This window comes from Protopterus annectens, chromosome 2.part1, assembly GCF_019279795.1.
Source record: "Protopterus annectens isolate FY-2018-M chromosome 2.part1, PAN1.0, whole genome shotgun sequence".
Lineage (NCBI taxonomy): Eukaryota > Metazoa > Chordata > Ceratodontiformes > Protopteridae > Protopterus > Protopterus annectens.
Window position 1 is genome coordinate 1,260,112,747 of NC_056729.1, and position 21,605 is coordinate 1,260,134,351.

The 21,605-nt window shown below is 37.6% G+C and overlaps 1 protein-coding gene across 2 annotated transcripts in view; it reads left to right on the forward strand.

The window, feature by feature from the left end:
- Positions 1-19,928, forward strand: part of FNDC4 (fibronectin type III domain containing 4) — a 1,069,876-nt gene extending 1,049,948 nt beyond the window's left edge. For both annotated transcript variants that reach the window (XM_044062790.1, XM_044062789.1), the window contains exon 7: positions 19,112-19,928. In XM_044062790.1, coding sequence (XP_043918725.1) covers positions 19,112-19,147 — 36 coding nt within the window. In that variant the 3' untranslated portion in view covers positions 19,148-19,928. The remainder of the gene's footprint in view (positions 1-19,111) is intronic.
- The last annotated feature ends 1,677 nt before the right edge of the window (positions 19,929-21,605 follow it).

A 21,605-nucleotide genomic window follows, 5' to 3' on the forward strand; every position in this document is an offset into this window, starting at 1 on the left:
CTGGAAGATCTGGGGTATTATTCATTTTGGAGCTTTTCTCCTTGGGCTAATGCTGAAAAATGGATCCAGTCTTTCCTGGTAATCAAATGTCAATAAATAAACAAGTAAAATAACAAGGCAGAACCTTATTCCACTACTCGTATCATTTGAGGCATCAATGCACTGCCTATGTGGTGACGAGAAAAGTATCAAACAATTAAAAAAACAGTTATGTCACTCTGTGATAAAGCTGTTCAAAACAAGTTCTTTGAATGAGTTTTAAAATTGTGTGTCAGCAGAAATTGTTTGGCTTGAAACAATGACATTTCTCAACCAGTTTTCCCTTAAATATTATTCTGACTATTTCTTATTGAAATGCCATACCTTTGTATATTTGTGTATCAAAAATTGAATAGAAATAATTAAAATGCCACAGCTGTCTAAAATGTTAGATTATGTGAATATGTTTTTATTTCCATTGGCATTAAAGGTACAGTGCTATGCAGACCCACTGTCACTTTGATAAAGACTTCAGTAGCCTTAGAACATTAAAGAAGTGTCATCACCTAATCTATAAATTCTTCATAACACTTTTCTAACAGCAGAAGCTTCATGCATGTGAGATTTAGAGGTACTTAAAATGCTTAATGAATACTTTGTATCAGTATGTCAAGTACATTGGCAATGCGCATAACAGGCAACTACTATAATAATCACGTGTTGTCTCTGGAATCGCTTCCATTTTCATAAGTGGAAGTTAATACACACAAGAGCATATTTACTAGGCCATGTTTTTAGTATTTTCATAAACACACATTAAAATTTACTAAATACTTTTGGCAGCTTTTAGAGTTCAGTAGTAAAAGATGCAAGTTTTATGTATTTATTATTTTATTTTACATTTGTTGACCGGGATAGTCTGACTGGATACATGTCCATTTTCAGCAGAGGCTCAAGGAGAAAACTCCAAACACAACATACAGAAAAAATAATACAGGAAAAATCATAATATCAATACATGTTGCAAACAGTTTACAGACTCTGTTCAGTCAAGCAAGTTATACATTCAGTCATTATTAAACTTATATAAGTATCTAAACTAACATTTATGTCACAGCTTGTATGTATTATAAAGTACTGCTTGGCACACAATTATAGAAAGGAGCTAGTCAGGATTAGAACAAGGACATAACCAGTGTGTCTTGTCGTCTGAGACTTTTTCTGAATTGAGTTAGTGAGGATACTAGAGTAAGGTCAGCAGGAAGGGAGTTTCAAGTTTTGCCGACAGAGTTGGCAAGTAGGGAGTCCCCAGCTGAGTTATTGGTTTTGAATGTTTGAACCAGCAGTCTGTTAGATGCGCAAAGTGGCCTGAGGTTACTGTAGGGGCTAATGATGTTTTTAAGTGCAGGCATAGTTTCAGATTGGTTGAGTACTTTATATGCCACTATAAGCTGTTGTATTGAAGTAGGCTAGGTAATTCAAGCCACCCTAGAAGATTTAGGTTATGACAGTGGTGTGTCCTAAATGACATGCCTGTGGCAAATCTAGCAATGTGGTTATAACAGCTAGAGAGCTTGCTAAGGTCAGATTTGTTCAGATTGGTGAATAAAGGGGAGGCATAGAGAAGGGTAGAGAGTAGATGGGAACGGGCAATAGCAGTTCTAGCAAGTGGAGTAAGAAAAAGTTTAATCTTATAAAGGGAGCCAAGTTTTTTATTAACGGTTTTGAATGTTTGGTTGATGTGCATATCAAATTTAAGGTTATTATCTACTATAACACCTAAGAGTTTAGTTTGGGCTTCTGGGGAGATAATGGTGCCATTATTAGATTTAATGGTAAAGAATAGTGATGACGACCCACGAGTGGAGGAAACAAGTAGCAGCTTTGCTTTGTTAGGGTTTAAGATCAGATGATGATTAGAGAGCCAGTTTTCAACAGTGTTAAACGTATTCTGGGACAGTGTCATTAGTTTTGTCTGGGAGGTGGCTGAGCAGATTAAAGTGGAGTCATCTGCATATTGAAAGCAGGTTGCATCTGGGATGACAGAGTGGAGGTCATTAATAAAGATAGAGAAAAGAAGGGGTCCTAGTATAAAGCCTGGGGGACTCGTAGGGTGATGGGTAGAAGGGAGGATTGTTTGCTCTGCCATAGGATGGCTTGTTGTCTACCACAGAGGTAGGATTGAAACCATTGGAGAGCGTGGTTATCTAAGGAGATGGCCTTCAAAGTATGGATGAGTTTTTGGTTGTTAACCATATCGAAGGCCTTGGAGAGATCAAGAAAGAGGGCTGAGAAGGAGAGGAGAGCTGAGGTAGTACTATGGAATGACCTAAAGCCATGCTGAGAGCTAGTCAACAGATTGTTATAGATAGTGCAGGAGTTGTTTATGAATGCACGTCTCCATAATTTTAGCCAGCGGTGACAGAATAGCTATAGGTCTGAAGTCCGACAGTTAAATGGAGCTACCCACTTTATGGAGAGGTATAACATGGTATATTTTCCATATAGAGGGGATGGTAGCTTCAGATATGGTTCTATTGATTAAGATGGAGATGGGGTATGCTATGGCATCTGCAGCTTTTTGTAGATACTCTGCAGGGAGGAGATTAGCAGATAGGGTGGTTGGCTTTAATTTCTTAATTAGGGCACGGATAAGTGGTATAGGTACTGGTTGAAAGCTAAAGGAGAGTTGGGTACTGGGTATAGCGGCAGTTGAATTAGAGCAACTGGGAGTTAGCTGACTAGCTAGGGACTGGATAGTCTCTGTGAAGAAGCTATTAAATGTGTTGGCAACATCCTCCGGGGTTTTATGGTTGGAAGATGAAGGGGTTGGAATTGTGGTTTGACCTGGGTGAAGAAGTTTGTTTATTTCTGCCCAGAACTTTTGAGGCTTGTTTTGATGTTTCTGTTGAAGATAGCAGTAAAAAATGTTTTTGTCTAATCCAACAAATTTCTTTGTGTCATTCCTTAATTGCTGATATCTTAGTTGATCTAGTGGGGGGTTTATGTCACGCCAAGTGGCCCATGCCTTGTTTCTAGGTAAGTTTTTTTAATTTGATATCTTTTGAAAGCCATGGTGCAATTTTTGCTTTGGTTCTAATAGTGTGAGCAGGAGTGTGAGAGTCCAGGATGGCAAGGAGATTGGTATTAAAGTATGCTACAGCTTCATCCAATGGTAATTGTTTGAGGACTGACCAATTACATAATTTGAGTTCATTTTGGAAATTGGTGAGGTTAAAGTTCCTATTATTTCTTATAGTTTTGTAGATGGGCTGGTGGGAGTTATCAGCCTTGTACTTAATTATGTAGGTAAGAAAGTCGTCACTTAAGTCTTCAGGGAGCATCCCTGACTTGTACATATGGGGGTGGTTATTAATAAGTATCCAGTCTAGGATACTTTCTTTGTAATTGGGTTTGCCAATCCTGGTGGGGGAGGATATGATCTGTGTAAACCCATCTAGGTTTACGTGGGTTGTAGGAAATTCTGAGGAACAGGTGTTCCAGTTAATGTTGACATCTCCAGAACAATGGTTTCTTGGGGATAGGTACTGGATAACCAATGGAGGATGTCTTCTAGTGTGTTTGTGTTATTGCCTGGGGGAATGTAGCCACAAATTATGTTTATACATTTGTTTTTGTTAATTTGCAGTTTGGTTATAAGAATTTCTCCATTATTAACCTGGGGTGGTTGTAAGGAGTCCTTAGTCACATTCAGTGTAGTTTTGTAAAGTATAGCTACCCCCATCACCTCTCCTAGTATGAATGTCTAATCTGAGTATGTCGTACCCTGATGGTAATACCTCATTATCTGTAGTTGCCCATTTTAGCCAAGTTTCTGTTAGACTTAATATATCAGGGGAGTGAACTGCCAAAAGGGCATGCAGGTTATGGACCTTATTATTTATGCTTCTCATATTTAAGTGGCAGACCAGAAATTAATCCAGGGATCTATTTGAATGTATTATGTTAGGGGAATTAGTAGTTTGGGAGCTAAAGTCAGCAGGTGAGGATGGGCCGGGGTTAGGGCGGATGTTTCCATCCATTGTGAGGTGGTGTTGCAAACTAACTATGAGTTTTAGGATTTTGATTATCAGCTTTTGATAGTGTTTGTTTTTGAGGCTGATATATCTGGATCTAATAGGTTGGTAGTTTTTAGGGGTTAAGGATTTAGTTGTGAGGAGAATTGTGAAGTTTTCCGTGTTTGATACTATTGGGGTGGTAGTTTGGGTTTTTGGGTAGTAGAGTCCTAGGTAATGTTGATTTTTATAGATGGTGAGGAGCTATGAAATGAGCAGTAAAGGTAGGAGAGAGAGTAATAGCTTTGGTTTTGGTGATAACATTGCGAATTGCTGAGACATTATGGTGGTAAAGTATTTAAGCAGTAATACATTATTCCCCTTGAAATTTAGAGCAGACATGAGCTATATGTGTGTAGAACACTGTCTTGACCTCTTAACACATATTCATTTCTATCATACTTCTGTAGACGCATGCTGCTGTTTCCAATATATTGAGACAGAAAGGTTATGGGTATTAGAGTCATGTTGTCAGTTCAGGTTTCCAGGCTGTGTCTGCAAACAAGTGGTAGAAACTGGTAGTAGCTGTAAGACTAGGCAAATCCTGCCAGAAGATCTCTTATCTCGAAGTAAGATGGGCGACCTCTAAGAATGTAGTGTCTAAGAATATTCTCCATATTTCTGTGTAAACCTTCTTCTACCTGCAGACAAACCCCACACCAGTTGTGAAGGATACTCACAGACTGCATTCTGCAGTCAAATTCAGGCAAACACATGTACTGTGGCTCAGAAGTTAAGTGATACAGGCATTTAGAAATTAATATTTTCCTGTGTCTTCTAAGACAGGAAGATTGAGCCCTGATGTCCACCTTAATAACCCTGAATCCTTTAACTCTGTTTTTTATGTATAGAATTTAATTCAACCTAACTTGGACATTAGTTACATTTTATGCAATTTGAAAATGCAAATGATAATGCATATATTCCTTTTTCTTTGCTAACTATTTATTCTCAGTCTGTTGTCTTTTTTCTGCTTGCACAGCTTCTTCTTTTCAGGTTACATTTTGACTAATTAACTTTTAACCAGGACAAGTTTTCTTTTCCTAACTCACTTACCATTGATATTGTCTGTTGCTCTTCTCAAAATCTCTAAGTGTCGGGCATCTCTGTCTTATGTGGTTACATAGAAAAAACACTGATCATGCAAGGCCTGGAAGCATATACTTTCAATTAATGTGAAATTTCATATCTGACTTGGACAGTAAAGAAAACTGTGTTGCAGTCTTTTCTAAATCTGTATCTATCGAAAAGTGGTATGAATCCAAAGCTTGTACCAGCACAGAAGAAAAATTGTTCCTCCATGACCTCCAGATCCATAGTAGGCTATTACATATATCCTGACAGCAGACCATACCAAATCCTGTGTCCAGGATCCATAGTAGGCTATTACATATATCCTGACAACAGTGCAGGCCAAATCCTGTGTCCAGGATCCCTAGTAGGCTATTACATATATCCTAACAACAGAGCGTACGAATGCCTGTGTCCAGGCTCCATGGTAGTCTATTGTATATGTCCTGACAACAGCACATATCAATGCCTGTGGTCTAGCCTAGACCTCTTCAAAGCTGGTTATGTCCATAAAGACCTGTCATTCTGCTGCAAATACAACTTGCCTCATACCACATCTTAGAGATACCGAGTTCCTACCACCAAGTTATGTAACAGCAGATGTAACAAAGGTATAGCATAAAGGTGCTAGTGGAGTAACATTCATGTACGACTGAGTGCTCTCTGTAACCAACTCAGTTCCCAGCAATTGCACAAAGCACAATTCTAATGTCTGTTAAAGTGAACAAAGTTAAGAGGTTTATAAGTGGCAGGGTTTGTATTAAGTCCAATTTACCCAAACTGCAAACGAATGCATTGTTCTCTGGTTAAATTGTAATATTAAGGGTGAGAAGCTAAACTCTGGTAACATCGGCAAAGGCTGGAACTGTTCTTTAAACATAAATTATCACCCCCAATTCACATCTAATCAAAGTCGCCAACAGAACAGAAGAGAGTAACCAACAAAATAATCATCCTTTACTGGGAGATTATCCTGAACCTGACAGTACAAGATACAGAGGGCACTTCAGATTGTGCCACTGATTGTTTGCTTATTTATACGAACTGGACAGAAGACAATGTAAAAAAGGACATCCATTTAGAGAATGCAGAAGTACAAACGTTTTCCAACTCCCTGTTTTTGGAGATGCTGTTTGGCATGTTTATCTGCTGAAAAACATTGACCTGGACTCTGTAGATGACTGCTCCCACAATACCTTCCAGGATCTTTCACAGTACCAACCAGAAAAAAAGAAAACCTAACCAAAAACACTGCTTTGAATTACCACCAAATTAAAATCAGTGATATTTCAGTAAAACAGATGCAGAAGGTGCACCATAAAATATGCGTACCTGCCATTTTATGCAGTGTGTAAAACTTTGCTACAGGGTCATATCCAAATTGAGAGGCAACAGATATAACTTTTGCAAGCAAAAGAAGAGGCATAGCAATAGTGTACAACTATTCTGCCTTACCACAGTACCACTTTTTAATCTGGGCAAACTTCCTCAGCCTAATACCCTACCAGACACAAATCCGTATAAAATTTCAAGAGAGGTCATTAATACATGCCTAAAATCTGCCCAGTCTCCAGCTGCTGTGACATTAACTGCAGATCGGTAGAACAACATTGTAATCTGGGTAAATCTTCCCAGCCTAATCCCTTATCAGACATAACTTTCTATAAAACTGCAAAAGGCTTCAGTAACTGACTCCTACAAGCTCACCAAGCTGCAGTCCCCGATCATCAAGCCTTATTATCTTCTTTACTGACATCCAGCAGGTTCTAAACTATATCGTCTTCCTTAGTATAGAAATTACTCAGCTAACTAAAACATACCTCATCATCTGCTGATAACTGTCTACCTCAGTATTTGGAGCTTTCTATCAGCACTATTACATATGGCATTTTTACTCTCTGTCAAATAATTGTCTTCCTAAACTCTGTAAAGCATCAGTTGTTCTAACTGTACCAAATGTTGTCACTTTTAATGACCTAACAAATGTTCACATTATAAAGTTTGTATTTTTTTCTCATTATAATTCAAGAAAAATGCATCTATGTGGATCTCAGGTTACTTCTAACATGGAAGAAAATCTTATGAATATGTAACATGTTTTCTGTCCTAGATAAATGAATAGCAATGTTCTTTTTGACATAGGAGAATGTATCAGGGAGAAGCCTAAAACACAAAAAGTAATGAGTTCTATCTTATTGAATCTCACAGAGACACCTTACACTTATGTACGTGCGGGCACGGTTCCCTATCAGAAGCCTGAAACACTATAAGCCTGAAAATCAAAATCCTGAAAACTATAGACTGAAAGTTCAAAATCCTGAAAGCCCAAAATCCTGAAACTCAAAATCCTGAAAACACAAAATGGACATACTGACGTCATTGTGGCTTTGCTATTGTTAGCCCTGTGGTGTTGGGTCATGCGTTGGGTTCAGGTAAGTGTGCGGTTGGTTTTATGTTAGGGTTAGGGGCGGTTTAAGTGAGTTAGGGTTAGGGCGCAGGTTAGGCATGTATGCAGTAGTGACAAATATTGGGGTTAGGGGCGGTTTAAGTGAGTTAGGGTTAGGGCGCGGGTCAGGTGAGTGTGCGATAGTGACGCACCTTAGGGTTAGGGTTATGGTCAGGGTCAGTTGGTAGATATTAGTGTCTTTATAGTGACATATTAGCATTATTTGTGTTTTCAGGATTTTGAATTTCAGGATTTTGGGCTTTCAGGATTTTGAACTTTCAGTCTATAGTTTTCAGGATTTTGATTTTCAGGCTTATAGTGTATCAGGCTTCTGATAGGGAACCGCGGGCACACATACACATGCGCGCGCACACTCAGGATCACTACGGAATACTGAAATTCCACAATCCAGAAATTCTGAATCCAGAGGACCAGAATCTCAAGATTGTGGAATCTCGAATATAGTGAATGGGGATTACCGTACAGTGTGGAATGAGAACTTTGCCGCTCACTCCACTGTAGTGCAATCTCGGAGTTGGTATATTTAAGTTGTGGAGGGTGTGGGCGGGTGCAGGGGGGCTTGCCCCCTACATACATGTTAGAATAGTTTGTTGTATGTTTTACTTTTTTTTTTGTAAGTTTCGAGATTCCACAATCTCGAGATTCCGGTCCTTGGGATTCAGAGTCTCAGGATTGTGGAATTTCGGTATTTCGCAGTGATTCTGCACACACATACACACACACACACACACACACACACACACACACACACACACACATACACACACACACACACACACACACACACACACACACACACACACACACACACACACACACAGGTTTGACTATTAGTTGCAGCCACTTGTATAACTGCATACCTCACATATTTGCTTAAGATCAAGTGCTCAAGAATTCCAGACAAACCAAAACAATGGAAGGACAAAAGCCCAGAAGAGGAAAGTTTGCAAATATTTTCCTCTAGCTAATTGTTAGCCAGATTAACCCACTGGATTAATCATCCATTTTCAGGACTGAACCCGAAGCACTGTCTGATTGACTTGCTTCAAGTCACAAAAGTAGGCAAATGCAGGTGGAAGGACTCATATCTTGTACTGCTGACTACATCAAATAGTTCAACAGCTTAGCATCTTAACCCTCTGCACGATGTTCCATGTAACTCTAATTTGCTTAAAAATTCTTACAGCAAACAAGTGATGTCCTTCCTTAGACCACGGTAGCAGTATTGCAAACTGTTGGATTATCTCACTATATAACTTGTATATCCGCCCGACGTGCCAAAAACAAAATCTTCCTCAGAGCCATACATCTGAGGTATGACTTTAGCCCATAGCCATAAAGGTCCATAAGTGAATATATGAATGCAAACCTCAGACTATCTTGCTACCAATCCAAATGCAAGTCTTTCACTCATTGGTCTGTTCTATGCATGGTCAATGGTACCATTTGCCTTCACTGGATATGATAAGGGTCCCACTGGGGAACCTTGCTTGTTTTTTCTCAGTTGCATTACTGTTTGTTGCTTTGCTAGATATCAGCTAGGAGTAGAAGGTGTGATTGCAGAAGGCAGATTCCCTGTAAGGATCTCCACTCCCAGTGGATTTTCTACTTATGTGCAGAGCATGACTATAAAAATTGAACTATCTCTCAGTCCTTTGTCCCAAAAACATTAAGGAATATGACTTTTGTCTCTCAACTCCTACTTGGAATCTCAGCTCTTTAAGCACCTCTCCCCAGCAAAAATGGCAGACCCCTCTACCACTAACATCCTACCCAGTCGAACTTGAGCATATTCACTGAAGTTTTGAACCCTCGGTATGCCTGACACCTCTGGAGATGCTTACTACTGCAACCCTGCTGGAGGCAAGTATGGCATCTTTGGTTCACACATCTGAAATGACTGAAGTTGCAGATGATGGAGAAAAGGGGGAATCCTGCTTAATAATTTCTGAAGCACCACAAATCCCAATAAGGGAGGAAATTTCATGGTCACTTATTGAGGAATATCAAAGGTCAGAACCAGACAGTACATCTAAGAAAAATAAAAAAAAATAAAAATGTTTTCTCCTCTCAGACATCCATGGAAAGGAGTGGATGGATTTTTCACAGGGTCTGTTTAAAGTTATAATGGCACTCAAGCCACCTTCCTTTGCAGGGCCTATTCCAACTTCTGTTTCTCCTACCATTCCTCAAAAAAGGGACTTAAAGTCTTCTGAATGAACAGGCTGAATTAGACTCGCATCAGCACCACTTGGTCTGTTCATCCCAGATTTACTCACCTGCCCACATGTCTTTGGATGATGAAGATCCTCCTGATGCCCCTGTTGAAGAAGTTTCATATTGTGAAACTACTGTTAATATGAAACATTTTGAATGGGAATGAAAGCAGATGTTTGAAGTTCAGAAGAGTTACTGTAGTCTCTTGGAAGGCTTGCACCACTGCTTCTGCACCTGTGCCACCTGTTGTGGAGGTTTCCTTGATGCTTTTGCATTCACTTCCACTGCATCTGACTTACAGCCACTATTCACTAAAATGCTTGATAGATTCTACAAACTACCCAAAGGCATGACATTTTTGTACAAAATAACTGTTTAAGGCCATTCTGAGTTTTTCTTGTCTACAGGCAATCCCTCTAAATTACTTCCTGATGCAAATGCTCTTCCTTCACATAAAGACAGCAAGATAATGGATATATGGGGAAAAAGGTTTATATGTCTTTCACTCTGGCTTTTAAAGCTCAAAACTATCAGATCCAAACAACAAAATATGTATTATCTGTTCAGGGCAACTTAAAAAAACCTATATGCCATTCTGCAACTCCTTTGTTTGATAATAGCATGCACAAATGCCCAGGGAAGAAATTAATCACTGATTGTGATACAGATGTGATTTTCCATCTTGGAGAGCAGAGTGTGAAGACAGAGCAAAGACTGGTCATTAAAATAAGGTGTTGTAAAATATGCATGTTCTAGAAGGAATAATGAGTGACATAGAGGGGGATGATGCATACTTCTTTGCATGACACTCCAGATTTTCAAGGACAACATGCTTATACTTCCATGCTTGTCTGCATTGATGCTTCCCAGAGTGTGATGCAATAAAGTTTTCATTTTATATAACCTTGTCATTTTTGCTGTTTCTTAGCAATCTGTCAAATGTCTCCTTCTCTCCCTTTTCTCTCACCACATGAGCTTAATCCTTTCCATATGCCTTTTATACATGTGATGTCCTTATATTGACTCTTTAATTAGCTAATCTTCCTAGCTTTCAAACATTGTATTTATAAACCACCAAATGATGTACATATACACATTACGCATTCTAAAGAATCTACCAGGGATTCATTAAGGGACCTAGCAAGATACATACAGCTGTGTTAAAATGGCCCTGCTCCTACTATGCAATATTTTTTGATTCAGCAATATATTATCCAAAATGGGAAAATACATCATATTCAGCTGATTTCCATTTATTTATTTATTATTTATTTGAGCGTTGTTTACTGGGAAAGTCCACTGGGCCATTCAGAGCCCATTTTCAGTGGATGCCTGGAGAGAAAAGCTCCACAGTACACACACATCAGTGAAATTCATTCAGAAGTAAATACAAAGAGTAGTTAGCACTCAGACGACAACAAATTAGCATATAGGTAATAACAAGTAAAGAGGGTAACATTACACGGAATTTTCTTGTCTAAGAGCAGTGAGGAATCACTACATTATATGATAGTAAATAGAAAGACATAACATATACAATATTAGAAAGGTGGCTGGATGCAGGTACAGTTCCAGATAGAAGATAGGTAGTCACATAATGAGGTTTTGAAAAAGGCATGTTTCTCAGATGTTCTAATTGATAATGGTAGAGCATTCCAATTTTTGGCTATGGAACAGGAATAGAGGAGCTGTCCGACTGGAAGGTTTGGGTTATATACCAGCAAGAGTTGCTGATTCCCAGATCTGAGAGGTCTGTTTGGGAGGTATAAGTAAATATAGATCTGATGGCAGGACAATCTGAAGGTTTAAAGATCATTTTGTGTGCTGTAGTTAGTTGCAAATAGGACAGGTAGTGTGGAAGTTCCAGCCATTTAGGGACCTAAGAGCAATGCAGTGATGGGTAGCATAATTGGAATTAGTTGTGAATCTAACAGCTTTGGTGCAGCAAGTCTCAAGTTTAGCCTTAAGTGAGGACTGGAGGTTGGTAAGTAGAGGAGAGCTGTATATGAGTGAGGGGAGCTAGTAAGTAGAGGCAAGGATTTGTTTAGTGGAAGGGCTTAGGAAATAGTTATGTCTGTACAGAATTCCTAGTTTTTGATGAATTTTGTGGATATTGTGTTGAATGTGCATATAAATTAAAGGTGTTTGTCAATGGTGACTCTAAAACATTTTGAGTGGCTAACAATTTCGATTGTAAATTTAGTTTGAGAGTAAATTGAGATATTGGTTTTGTAGAGTTGTTTTCATGAGGGTGAATATTATGATCTTGGTTTTATTTGAGTTTAGAGCTAGATGATTATTATGCATCCAGGTTTCAGTAGTGGAGAAGGCCATTTCAATTTTATGTTGTAGGTCAGAAATTGAGTCAGCTGTAATATAATAGTTGAGTCATCTGCTTATCGAATAAGAGCTCCCTAAGTCATAGAAAAATGGAAATTATTAATGAAAATGCTAAAAAGGAGGGGTCCAAGTATAGAGCCTTAGGATACTCCTGTAGAGGTGTTTAGAAATGGTGAGATGGAGTGTTGCCATTTGACAGTCTTTTGTCTGTCTTTTAAATAACTTGAAAACCAGTTGAGAGGGGGGGAGTACAATGTTAGAGAGTCAGGTTAGAAATAAAGGGTGGGAAACTCTGTCAAATGCCTTTGATAGATCTAAGACGAGGGCAGAGACAATTTTACCAGCATCATGGGCTCAGTTTACAGTATCCATGAAGGATGCTATGGCATGTTCTAAATCCATGTTGTGTAGGAGACAGGAGTTGGTTATGAAGAAGAACGTAATGAAGTTGAATATGTATGCACTTTTTCGTTATGAAGAAGAACGTAATGAAGTTGAATATGTATGCACTTTTTCGTTATGAAGAAGAACGTAATGAAGTTGAATATGTATGTACTTTTTCGTTATGAAGAAGAACGTAATGAAGTTGAATATGTATGCACTTTTTCGTTATGAAGAAGAACGTAATGAAGTTGAATATGTATGCACTTTTTCGTTATGAAGAAGAACGTAATGAAGTTGAATATGTATGCACTTTTTCGTTATGAAGAAGAACGTAATGAAGTTGAATATGTATGCACTTTTTCGTTATGAAGAAGAACGTAATGAAGTTGAATATGTATGCACTTTTTCATTATGAAGAAGAACGTAATGAAGTTGAATATGTATGGACTTTTTCGTTATGAAGAAGAACGTAATGAAGTTGAATATGTATGCACTTTTTCGTTATGAAGAAGAACGTAATGAAGTTGAATATGTATGCACTTTTCGTTATGAAGAAGAACGTAATGAAGTTGAATATGTATGCACTTTTCGTTATGAAGAAGAACGTAATGAAGTTGAATATGTATGCACTTTTCGTTATGAAGAAGAACGTAATGAAGTTGAATATGTATGGACTTTTCGTTATGAAGAAGAACGTAATGAAGTTGAATATGTATGCACTTTTTCGTTATGAAGAAGAACGTAATGAAGTTGAATATGTATGCACTTTTTCGTTATGAAGAAGAACGTAATGAAGTTGAATATGTATGCACTTTTTCGTTATGAAGAAGAACGTAATGAAGTTGAATATGTATGCACTTTTTCGTTATGAAGAAGAACGTAATTAAGTTGAATATGTATGCACTTGTTCAAGATCTTAGGGAAGGGGGAGAGAATGGCCATAGGTCAAAAGTTAGTAATATCAGTATTATAGCTGTTTTTATGAAGGGGGAGAATAAATGCTTTTTTCCAGATTTTAGGGACACTTGATCCCTGGATGGACCTTTTAAGAAGTATACTTAAAGGGTTGGCAGTAGCATCTTCTGCAAGTTTTAAGTATTCTGAAGGTATATTATCAGGAGCATTAGAGCAAGGTTTGAGTTTCAGAAGTAATGTTTTTATTGCAGTGATAGGAGTGGGATTTACAGTGAATGTGGGTGTAGAGTTCGTATTGGACTCGTTAAAATGGGTGGGAGTAGTTGTGGAATGTTTTGATGGTGATATGTTGCATGGGCTACTGTTTGCTTGGGGAAACTTAGTAGTAATGCCAGCTGTAGAACTGATAAAGAAAGAGTTGAAGAGGGTAGCTATTTCTGGAGATGATTTGTCAGGATGTGGATATGGATTGCTTTTTGTGCTTGGATTTAGGAGAGATGTAATGGAATTTATGAATTTTTGGGGGGTTTGTTTATGGCTAGATTGCAATTTTATATAATATCGTTTTTTTTTTTATCTTTGTTGACTGGTCTTTTTATCTGATTAAAAAGTTGTTTACATTTGAATAAGTCTAGAGTGTTTTTATTAGCTTGCCACTGTGTCTATATTTTGTCCCTGCTGAGTATAAGGTCTCTGGTAGTCTTGGTTAGCCACGGAGCATAATATGAATTGATTCTCTTTTTACAAAGGTATGCTAGGCTATTTAGTGCATTCAGAAACGTGGTGCTGAAATAGTAAAGGGTGTCATCAAGTGGAAGTGTTTTTAGGATGTTCCAGTTTACCTTTTACAGGATATCAGTAAAGGCACTTGGGTTAAATTTAGTGAGATTGCTTATTTGTTTGTATAGATGTTAGTTTTGACAGGAAGGGGGGTTTTAGTGAATAAAGACAGGGAGATGATCACTGAGGGAGTTTGGGAGAGTACCAGCTTCTAATATTTTGTTGGGGTCCGTGACCAGAATCCAGTCTAAGATGGATCATGTGCTGTTGTCCTTATTAAGTATGGTTGGGAAATTCATCAGCTGTGTGAAGTTGAATATATTAATATTTGAAGAAGGGAAGTTGGAGTTCAGGTTTAGCCAGTTGATATTTATGTCACCTAGGATGACCATTTCATTTTTAATATTAGAAGAAACCCATGCAAGGATATCTTCTAATAAGGATATGCTGTTGCCAGGGAGAATGTAAAAAACTATGATGCAGAGATTTTTACAGTTATTCGTTTTTAGGAGAGAAGTGAGAATTTCAGCATTTGAAAATAGAGGAACAGGATTTGTATAAGGAATTTTATTATAGGTGTTGTAGAAAATAGTAGAACATTAGAGCTACACTGCCTCCTTTTTTGCAGGGCCTGTTCGATCTTATAGTTTGAAAGCCTTGGGGGAGATAGTCAGAATCTTTAATGGAAGGTTGTAACCAGATCTCAGTGGTGGTGATAATGTCTGGTTGAATATGAGAGACCCAACCACAAAAGCTAGAAATTTTGTTGAGTATGCTTTGAAGAATGAGGGTTATCATGTATAATGATCTGTGAGAATTATTGTTCAGTGAGGTTATAGTAGGATTATTAGAAGTGGGACCTGGATTGGGGTGTATGTCACTACATAAAGGCATAGTACTAAAATTGGGTCTATATTAGAAGACCGAAGACGCATTCCTTCAAATGCATCTTGGTCGAACTTAAAAGGCTGAAAATGCAAAATATTGAAGCGGCTGTTAAGCAAATTCTTTCCCTGGGAAAGAATTCACTTGGCTGCTTTGGTACTTTTCTGTTTTGGCACTATAGTGTGGTCTCGGAGATGGTATATTTAAGTAGGGGGGTGTGGTGGGCAAAGCACCCCACTTAATGTAATGTTTGAAATTGATTTTTATTTTATTTTTTTGGTTGGAACAGTGATTTTTTTTCCTTGGAAAAAAATCGCTGTTCTGACACTTCGACATTGTAAGCTTTCACTTACATAGGGTCGATTAATCACCTTTCACTTTTTTAAGCATTCAGTGATTTAATATAGACCCCTAAAATTAACTATGTAAGCTAATGACTTTTGTTTAGTGGGAGATTTGTTGTGGTATCCCTGAGAACAGGTGGTGATATTGTTTATTTGGGTAAAATGGAGTTTATTTATGATAGGAATAATTTTCACTTTGTATAGGAAGCGGGGCTTTATTTGGTAGAGGCTAAGAGATATGTCTGTATAGCTTTCAGATTGGGTGAATAAAGAGGTGGTAGCAGTTGAAAAGTGAGGGAGCAAGGAGATATGGTTTAGAGCAGTTATATGTACTAGAGAAAAGAAAACTATAGTGAAAAGTACAAAAGTAAAAATAAGTATGCTCCAAGGAGTGGGAGTTTTGTAGTTTAGAAATAAAATGAATGCAGATGACTTATAATGGAAGGTTATATAGAATAACAAAAGACTGAAGAAGGTGTGTGGTGAGGGGTGTTGAGTTGAGAGAGAAGAAGTTGAAGCTAGAGAGTAAATTTGTTACAATGAAGTGATTGCAAATAGTGATATATAGGAAGGTAGAGAATGAATATAGTTAGGTAGGTAAAGCAGAAGGTATATGTAAGCTAGAAGGAAGACTGTAGGGTAGGGTATGATGGTGTAGAGGAAGGTGGAGTGGTTGTGACTGGATAGTGGAAAAACAGGTTGAGTAATGGAACTATAAGTTTAGGTGCTGTAGGGGTGGGTGGGATATGGGGATAGAGTAGGGGCGCAGACTGAGCCCGAGCAAAGCAAGGGTGAATACAGCAGGTAGACCCAGAGCAGTAATAACTTTTGGACTGCTTTCAGAGCCAGTCAGTGAAACATGCAAGTGGTTCAGGTCAGTATTAGAATATCCAAAATTTAGGACAAAGTTCTAAGCTTCAGTTATTACTAAATGGGTAGAAACTATTTAGCAGGGAATTCAATCATTCATCTAATTTGTATTAATGTATAGGCTAGTACATATTTGAGTATTGTTCTACAGTTAGGGACAAAGGAAATAATGTGTGGGTTCACTAGGCTGAATACAGAGGGGTGAGGGCCAACTGTAGCACAATAGGAAAAAGAAAAGAAGAAACATCAACTATGGACTAGAGGATGATTACAGAACTATATAAGTACTTAAAAGTAGTGGAGCCACCATGAGTAGTGTGCAAGCCACTTAATTGCTGCAATACAACTTTACTTAGGGCACAGAGCAATTCAGTTAATAGAATATACAAGTAATTTAGTGTTTTGGTGCTTCACATAACAAGAGAGTGAATCTTGAATCAATGGGAGGGTGATGTTTGCAAGGCTAAAGCACAGGAGAGGTGAAAGTATAATGAAAGGATAGGGGAGAAGCCAGGTGTGATTATGTTTTTTCTATACTGATAAGCAGCCAACTTTCAGATAATTACAGGAAACCAGTTCATTTCCAGCAGTTACAAAGCATAACAGTACAGTTTATAACAAGAAATAAGCATTCAATCAATTCAATTACATTAAACCGTGCAATATAATGATAACAAATGACAACTATTGCTTGTTAATTTAGTGACTACAATGTTAGTAATAGGTCGACTAGAAATACACTTTCGCAAGGAATATAGAGATAGTGTTTGTTAGCTGTTCATTTTACTATCTTACTGACTACTGCCTTAGCCTTCTGGTCGCAATTACAGTGCTTGTGTGTGAAACGAGCATGAGGAAAAGTGTTAAGCATAATCAGAGCATGTCTCTGAATCACGCAGATCACTGCTGATCAGCATACCATGATAATTAACTGCAGTGGCCGTATCATGTCCTTCTTTTAGTTGAAACATTTTTAAGGCACATGAGTTCAGATTACTCCCTTTTGGCTCATGGTGCCTCCATCCCTGATACCCATACTAGTTGAAGTGCCATTTAGGCACAAGAATTAGTTTGCTTCCTGGTTGCTAGTGGTCTCCTCCACCTCTGATCCTTGTACTAGATGAATTACCATTACGACACAAACATTTAGAGAACTCCTTGGGGATTAGTGGTTCACCCCAACCAATGTTGTAGACTATGCTCATTAGTCTACAGGTGTGTGGAGATATGGCAGCCACCCCAACCCACATTCGTGCGCACACACAGACACAGACACACACACAAACACACACACACACAAACACACACACACACACACACACACACACACACACACACACACACACACACACACACACACCAGTCCCGGTAACTATCCCCAAGTTGTCTGCCCTCCCACATTGCAAGTCATATCTTGGTAATTGTTAAATATGTCACAGTTCCACTTTTGTGTAACTCAGTAAAACACTGCTTCAGTTGATGAACTGATGGTGCACCTAGAATTTCTGCCTGACTGTAAGCATTTCATAATTAACATTACGCATGGAGAAATTGAATTAACTGCTTTTCTGTATTACATTATCTAGGTGTTAATTACTTTAAGCATTTTCCACACATATTTGCTTTATTGTTTTTTTATAAGCCTGGCTGATCTCCAAATATCAAATATTTTTCTAGACAAATTTTGTTTCTAATCAGCCTTCCTCTTATTATTTTGAAGTTAAGAGGCAAACAGTTTTACATTTTATCAGTGATTATTCTAAGCTGACAAAGCTGCAACACTTCTGTTATTTATTTATTTGTATTACTTTTGCCCATGGATCTACAGAACATCACATCTCCAGTTGATCAGGCATTATGCTGTCTGCGGGCAGCAGGGAGATGCTGTCTGGGGGGACCCCTTGTCAAAGTGGCAATGAGGATGGTTTATGTACTCAGTGGCATTCTGGAAATGGCAGCATTTTCATCTATGGCTTAATACCACCACTGGGGGTAACATGAGCATTTCTGTCACCACAATGGCCACCTATGCCCCTCTCTCCACCCATGTATGCTTCCCCACATGTACCTGCAGAGGTTGCCATTACTAGCTTTGCCTCTCTGCCAGTGCCTTCAAGTGGCCAGGTCTCCACTCAAATTTAGGTTACCAGGACTATAAGTAGGGCTTTATTTCTCTGTCACCAATGCAGTCAGTCTTCTCATTTCTTTAATTCAGTTGCATAAGCTGTAATACCTTCAGAACTTTAAAAAGCAGTAAAATATTTTTACTTTTAATGCACGTTTTTGTCTTTGTGGATTATTCTTCAGAGTTTCCAATTATAAGTTATAACTCGTTTTTTCTGCTTATCTTTCTCAGACTAAAATGTGTTGTACATTTCTACTACTTTATCTTTACTAAAACTGGAAAAAATATTTTTGTCTTTTTCTTTATGCATTATCATTTTTTTCTGTGATGTACAAATAAACTCATTAGTTGAATATTTTCCTTAAGGAACCATTACTTACACAAGTGTCTGTTTCTCAAAGACTTGCTGAGTACTAATTGAACCATCTTTGATATTTGCATCTTTGTACTTTGCTGTTAAAGAAGGAGTCACTTTATTAGTCTATACTTCCTAAAAAGTTTAAAATATGACTTGTTTGATTTCTGTTAACTTTTCCTCAGTTCCTTATTGTGATAAATGCATTCTGTTAATTTCATTAGTAATAATGTGCTTTGCTCACAACACATATATAACCTTTCACAGGTACATTTTAATAAGATTTATTTTCCTTCATTTCAGAAAAATGCTCCTTCAATCAACATCATTGAAGTGTGACAAAAAAATGGCTTTTTGCGAACTTAGTGAAAATCAGAAGATATCTCAAAGAATGTGGAATATATAGTGAACAGACTATCTTATATATAAATATTGGCAAAAGGATATTGTGTAATGCAACAAGGTGCCTTCACAACTGACCACAAGAGTGTAAAACTATGAACTATACTTAACTGTAAAATGATGTGTGCTATGTCTTACTGCCAAACATATGCTGTGGAGAATGTAGGAGAGGTTTTTTACTACTTTATGGTCTACAGTATGTATCATTGTAGAGGTAACTAGTCATTGCAAGATATGTCGCTCTGCAAAGTCTGAAACCATTTACAAATGTAGCTATATTTGTGGGTTTACAGATCTTAGCTAATGTGTTACATTTGGTAGTCGACAGAAAACTGGCATGCCATAGGCTATTCTAGAACTGCTTCAGATGTTGGTGCATTTTTTAGTACTATGTATAATCCTTGCAGAATGACATACATATTCTACTAAAACTTTAGTGATATTGAGAAAATCTGTATAATATGCATTTATTTTCAGTCATAAAAATCTATGCCTATACTTTTAATAAGTTGCATGAACTATTAAAATGTTGCAAGTGAACTGTCTTTTTTAATCAAGAAATTAACAGGTAATGAACTCATAAAATATATATACATTAAAGCAGATGGGTGCTGGAATTATTTGATTTTGGAATAATGAGTTTCTGAGAAGCAAAAATTCTTTTGACAACACCTTGAAATGCTCTTGACTTTGTTAATAAATCAACCTTGAAACTTAAGTGGTCTTGCATTTTATTATGAGCACATGACTTATAAAAACATTATGAGCGTATGATTTCTATAAACATTATGAGCATGTGGCTTATATAAAATTTGAAATTACATGGTTTGCTTATTTGAATATCATAGACCAACTTGTAAATAATGTTTGTGGTTATATTTATTGCACTGATCATAGAGATAATTATGGCGATGTCCCAGATGTTTAATACAAGTTTTTTTTCACACAACTGAAGAAGAAAACAGTAGCAATGTTACTTGGAGTTCAAGATGGCCGCCGAGTACTGAACACACACTTTCTGCTGCTCCTGTATCAACCAAATCTATTCGCTCAAAAAAACCCTGCATCTGGCACTGAATTGAACAGGAAAGGAGTATTTCTTCTAAACTACACTTCATGGAAAAGACCTATAGCAACATTTTGGTCTAAAAAGTAATTTTTTTTTCATTTTTCTGCAAGGGCTTACCTCTAGTGACTGGCTGAAGGCCGCAACTGCATGGTGGCATCATTTTCTCTGAAGGACTGAGTTCTGAGTTCTAAACAAGAAAAGTTAAAGGAGAATTCTTTAAGTCACTCCCTTGTGGCCTAAACCTACACTTTAATTCACCCAGTGATGGCTAACCCTCAAGAATCCATGGATGCTATAACTTCTAAAACCAAACTATCTTCTCTAATGTCACCTGAAAAGGATGTAACAGCTAAGAAGCAGAGAATAAATAAATCAACACAGGACTCAAATAAAGGAGCTGCTAAATCTAAAGGTGAGTCTGTTCTCTCACTAGATGACCTTAAAAGAGCATTACAGCCCTTGCATGAAGATTTCAAATTATTCTCAGACAAATTAAATTAATTTGGTTCTAATCTAGACCAAATTACATCCAGAATTAATCTTACTGACAAGAAATCTGAGGAGAATTCAAAGCAAATACAAGATTTACAAACCAAGGTAAATACAAATGACAAAATTATTAGTGGCTTACAGCAAAAAATAATAGACTTAGAAGCATGCAGTCGGAGAAACAACATTCTAATACGTGACATCCCAGAAAAGTTTGACCAAGTACAACTACCAGTCATACTAACTGAGATTTTTGAACACATTACTGAAAATAAAATCTTAGCTAAAGAAATCATTATTGAAAGAGCTCATAGATCATTACGAAGATCACAAGATGAGGGTGTCTCTAGGCAGATTTATGCAAGGCTACTAAATGCTGCACATGTTATCACACTCCTCATGGCTGCAAAAAAGAAAAGTAACATTTCATGGAGAGGTCACAGGATTACAATAGCACAGGATTTACCCCAGCCCATTAAGGCTCAAAGACAAGCTCTTGCTCCTTTTTGTGCTTTGTTAATCAAAAAAAATTTACACTTCCAGATGAAATACCCAGCCATCCTCTCCTTCAGCTATGGGGATCAGAAGTTCCTAATACACTCTGCAGATGAAGCAAAAAAAAGTTTTTGTGCAAGCTTTCAAGGAACCACCTGCTTAACTAGCTATACTGTTAAAGCTAGTAAAATAATATAATCAAGATAATACAGTATATGCTTAAAAGCTATGAATTACTGTTAAGACTAACAAATAGTATAACCAAGATGATTACACCTACAAAAACCTATCTCTGCTGGCTTTATAACACTGCTAACTGATTCTAACTTACCCTGTCATCTT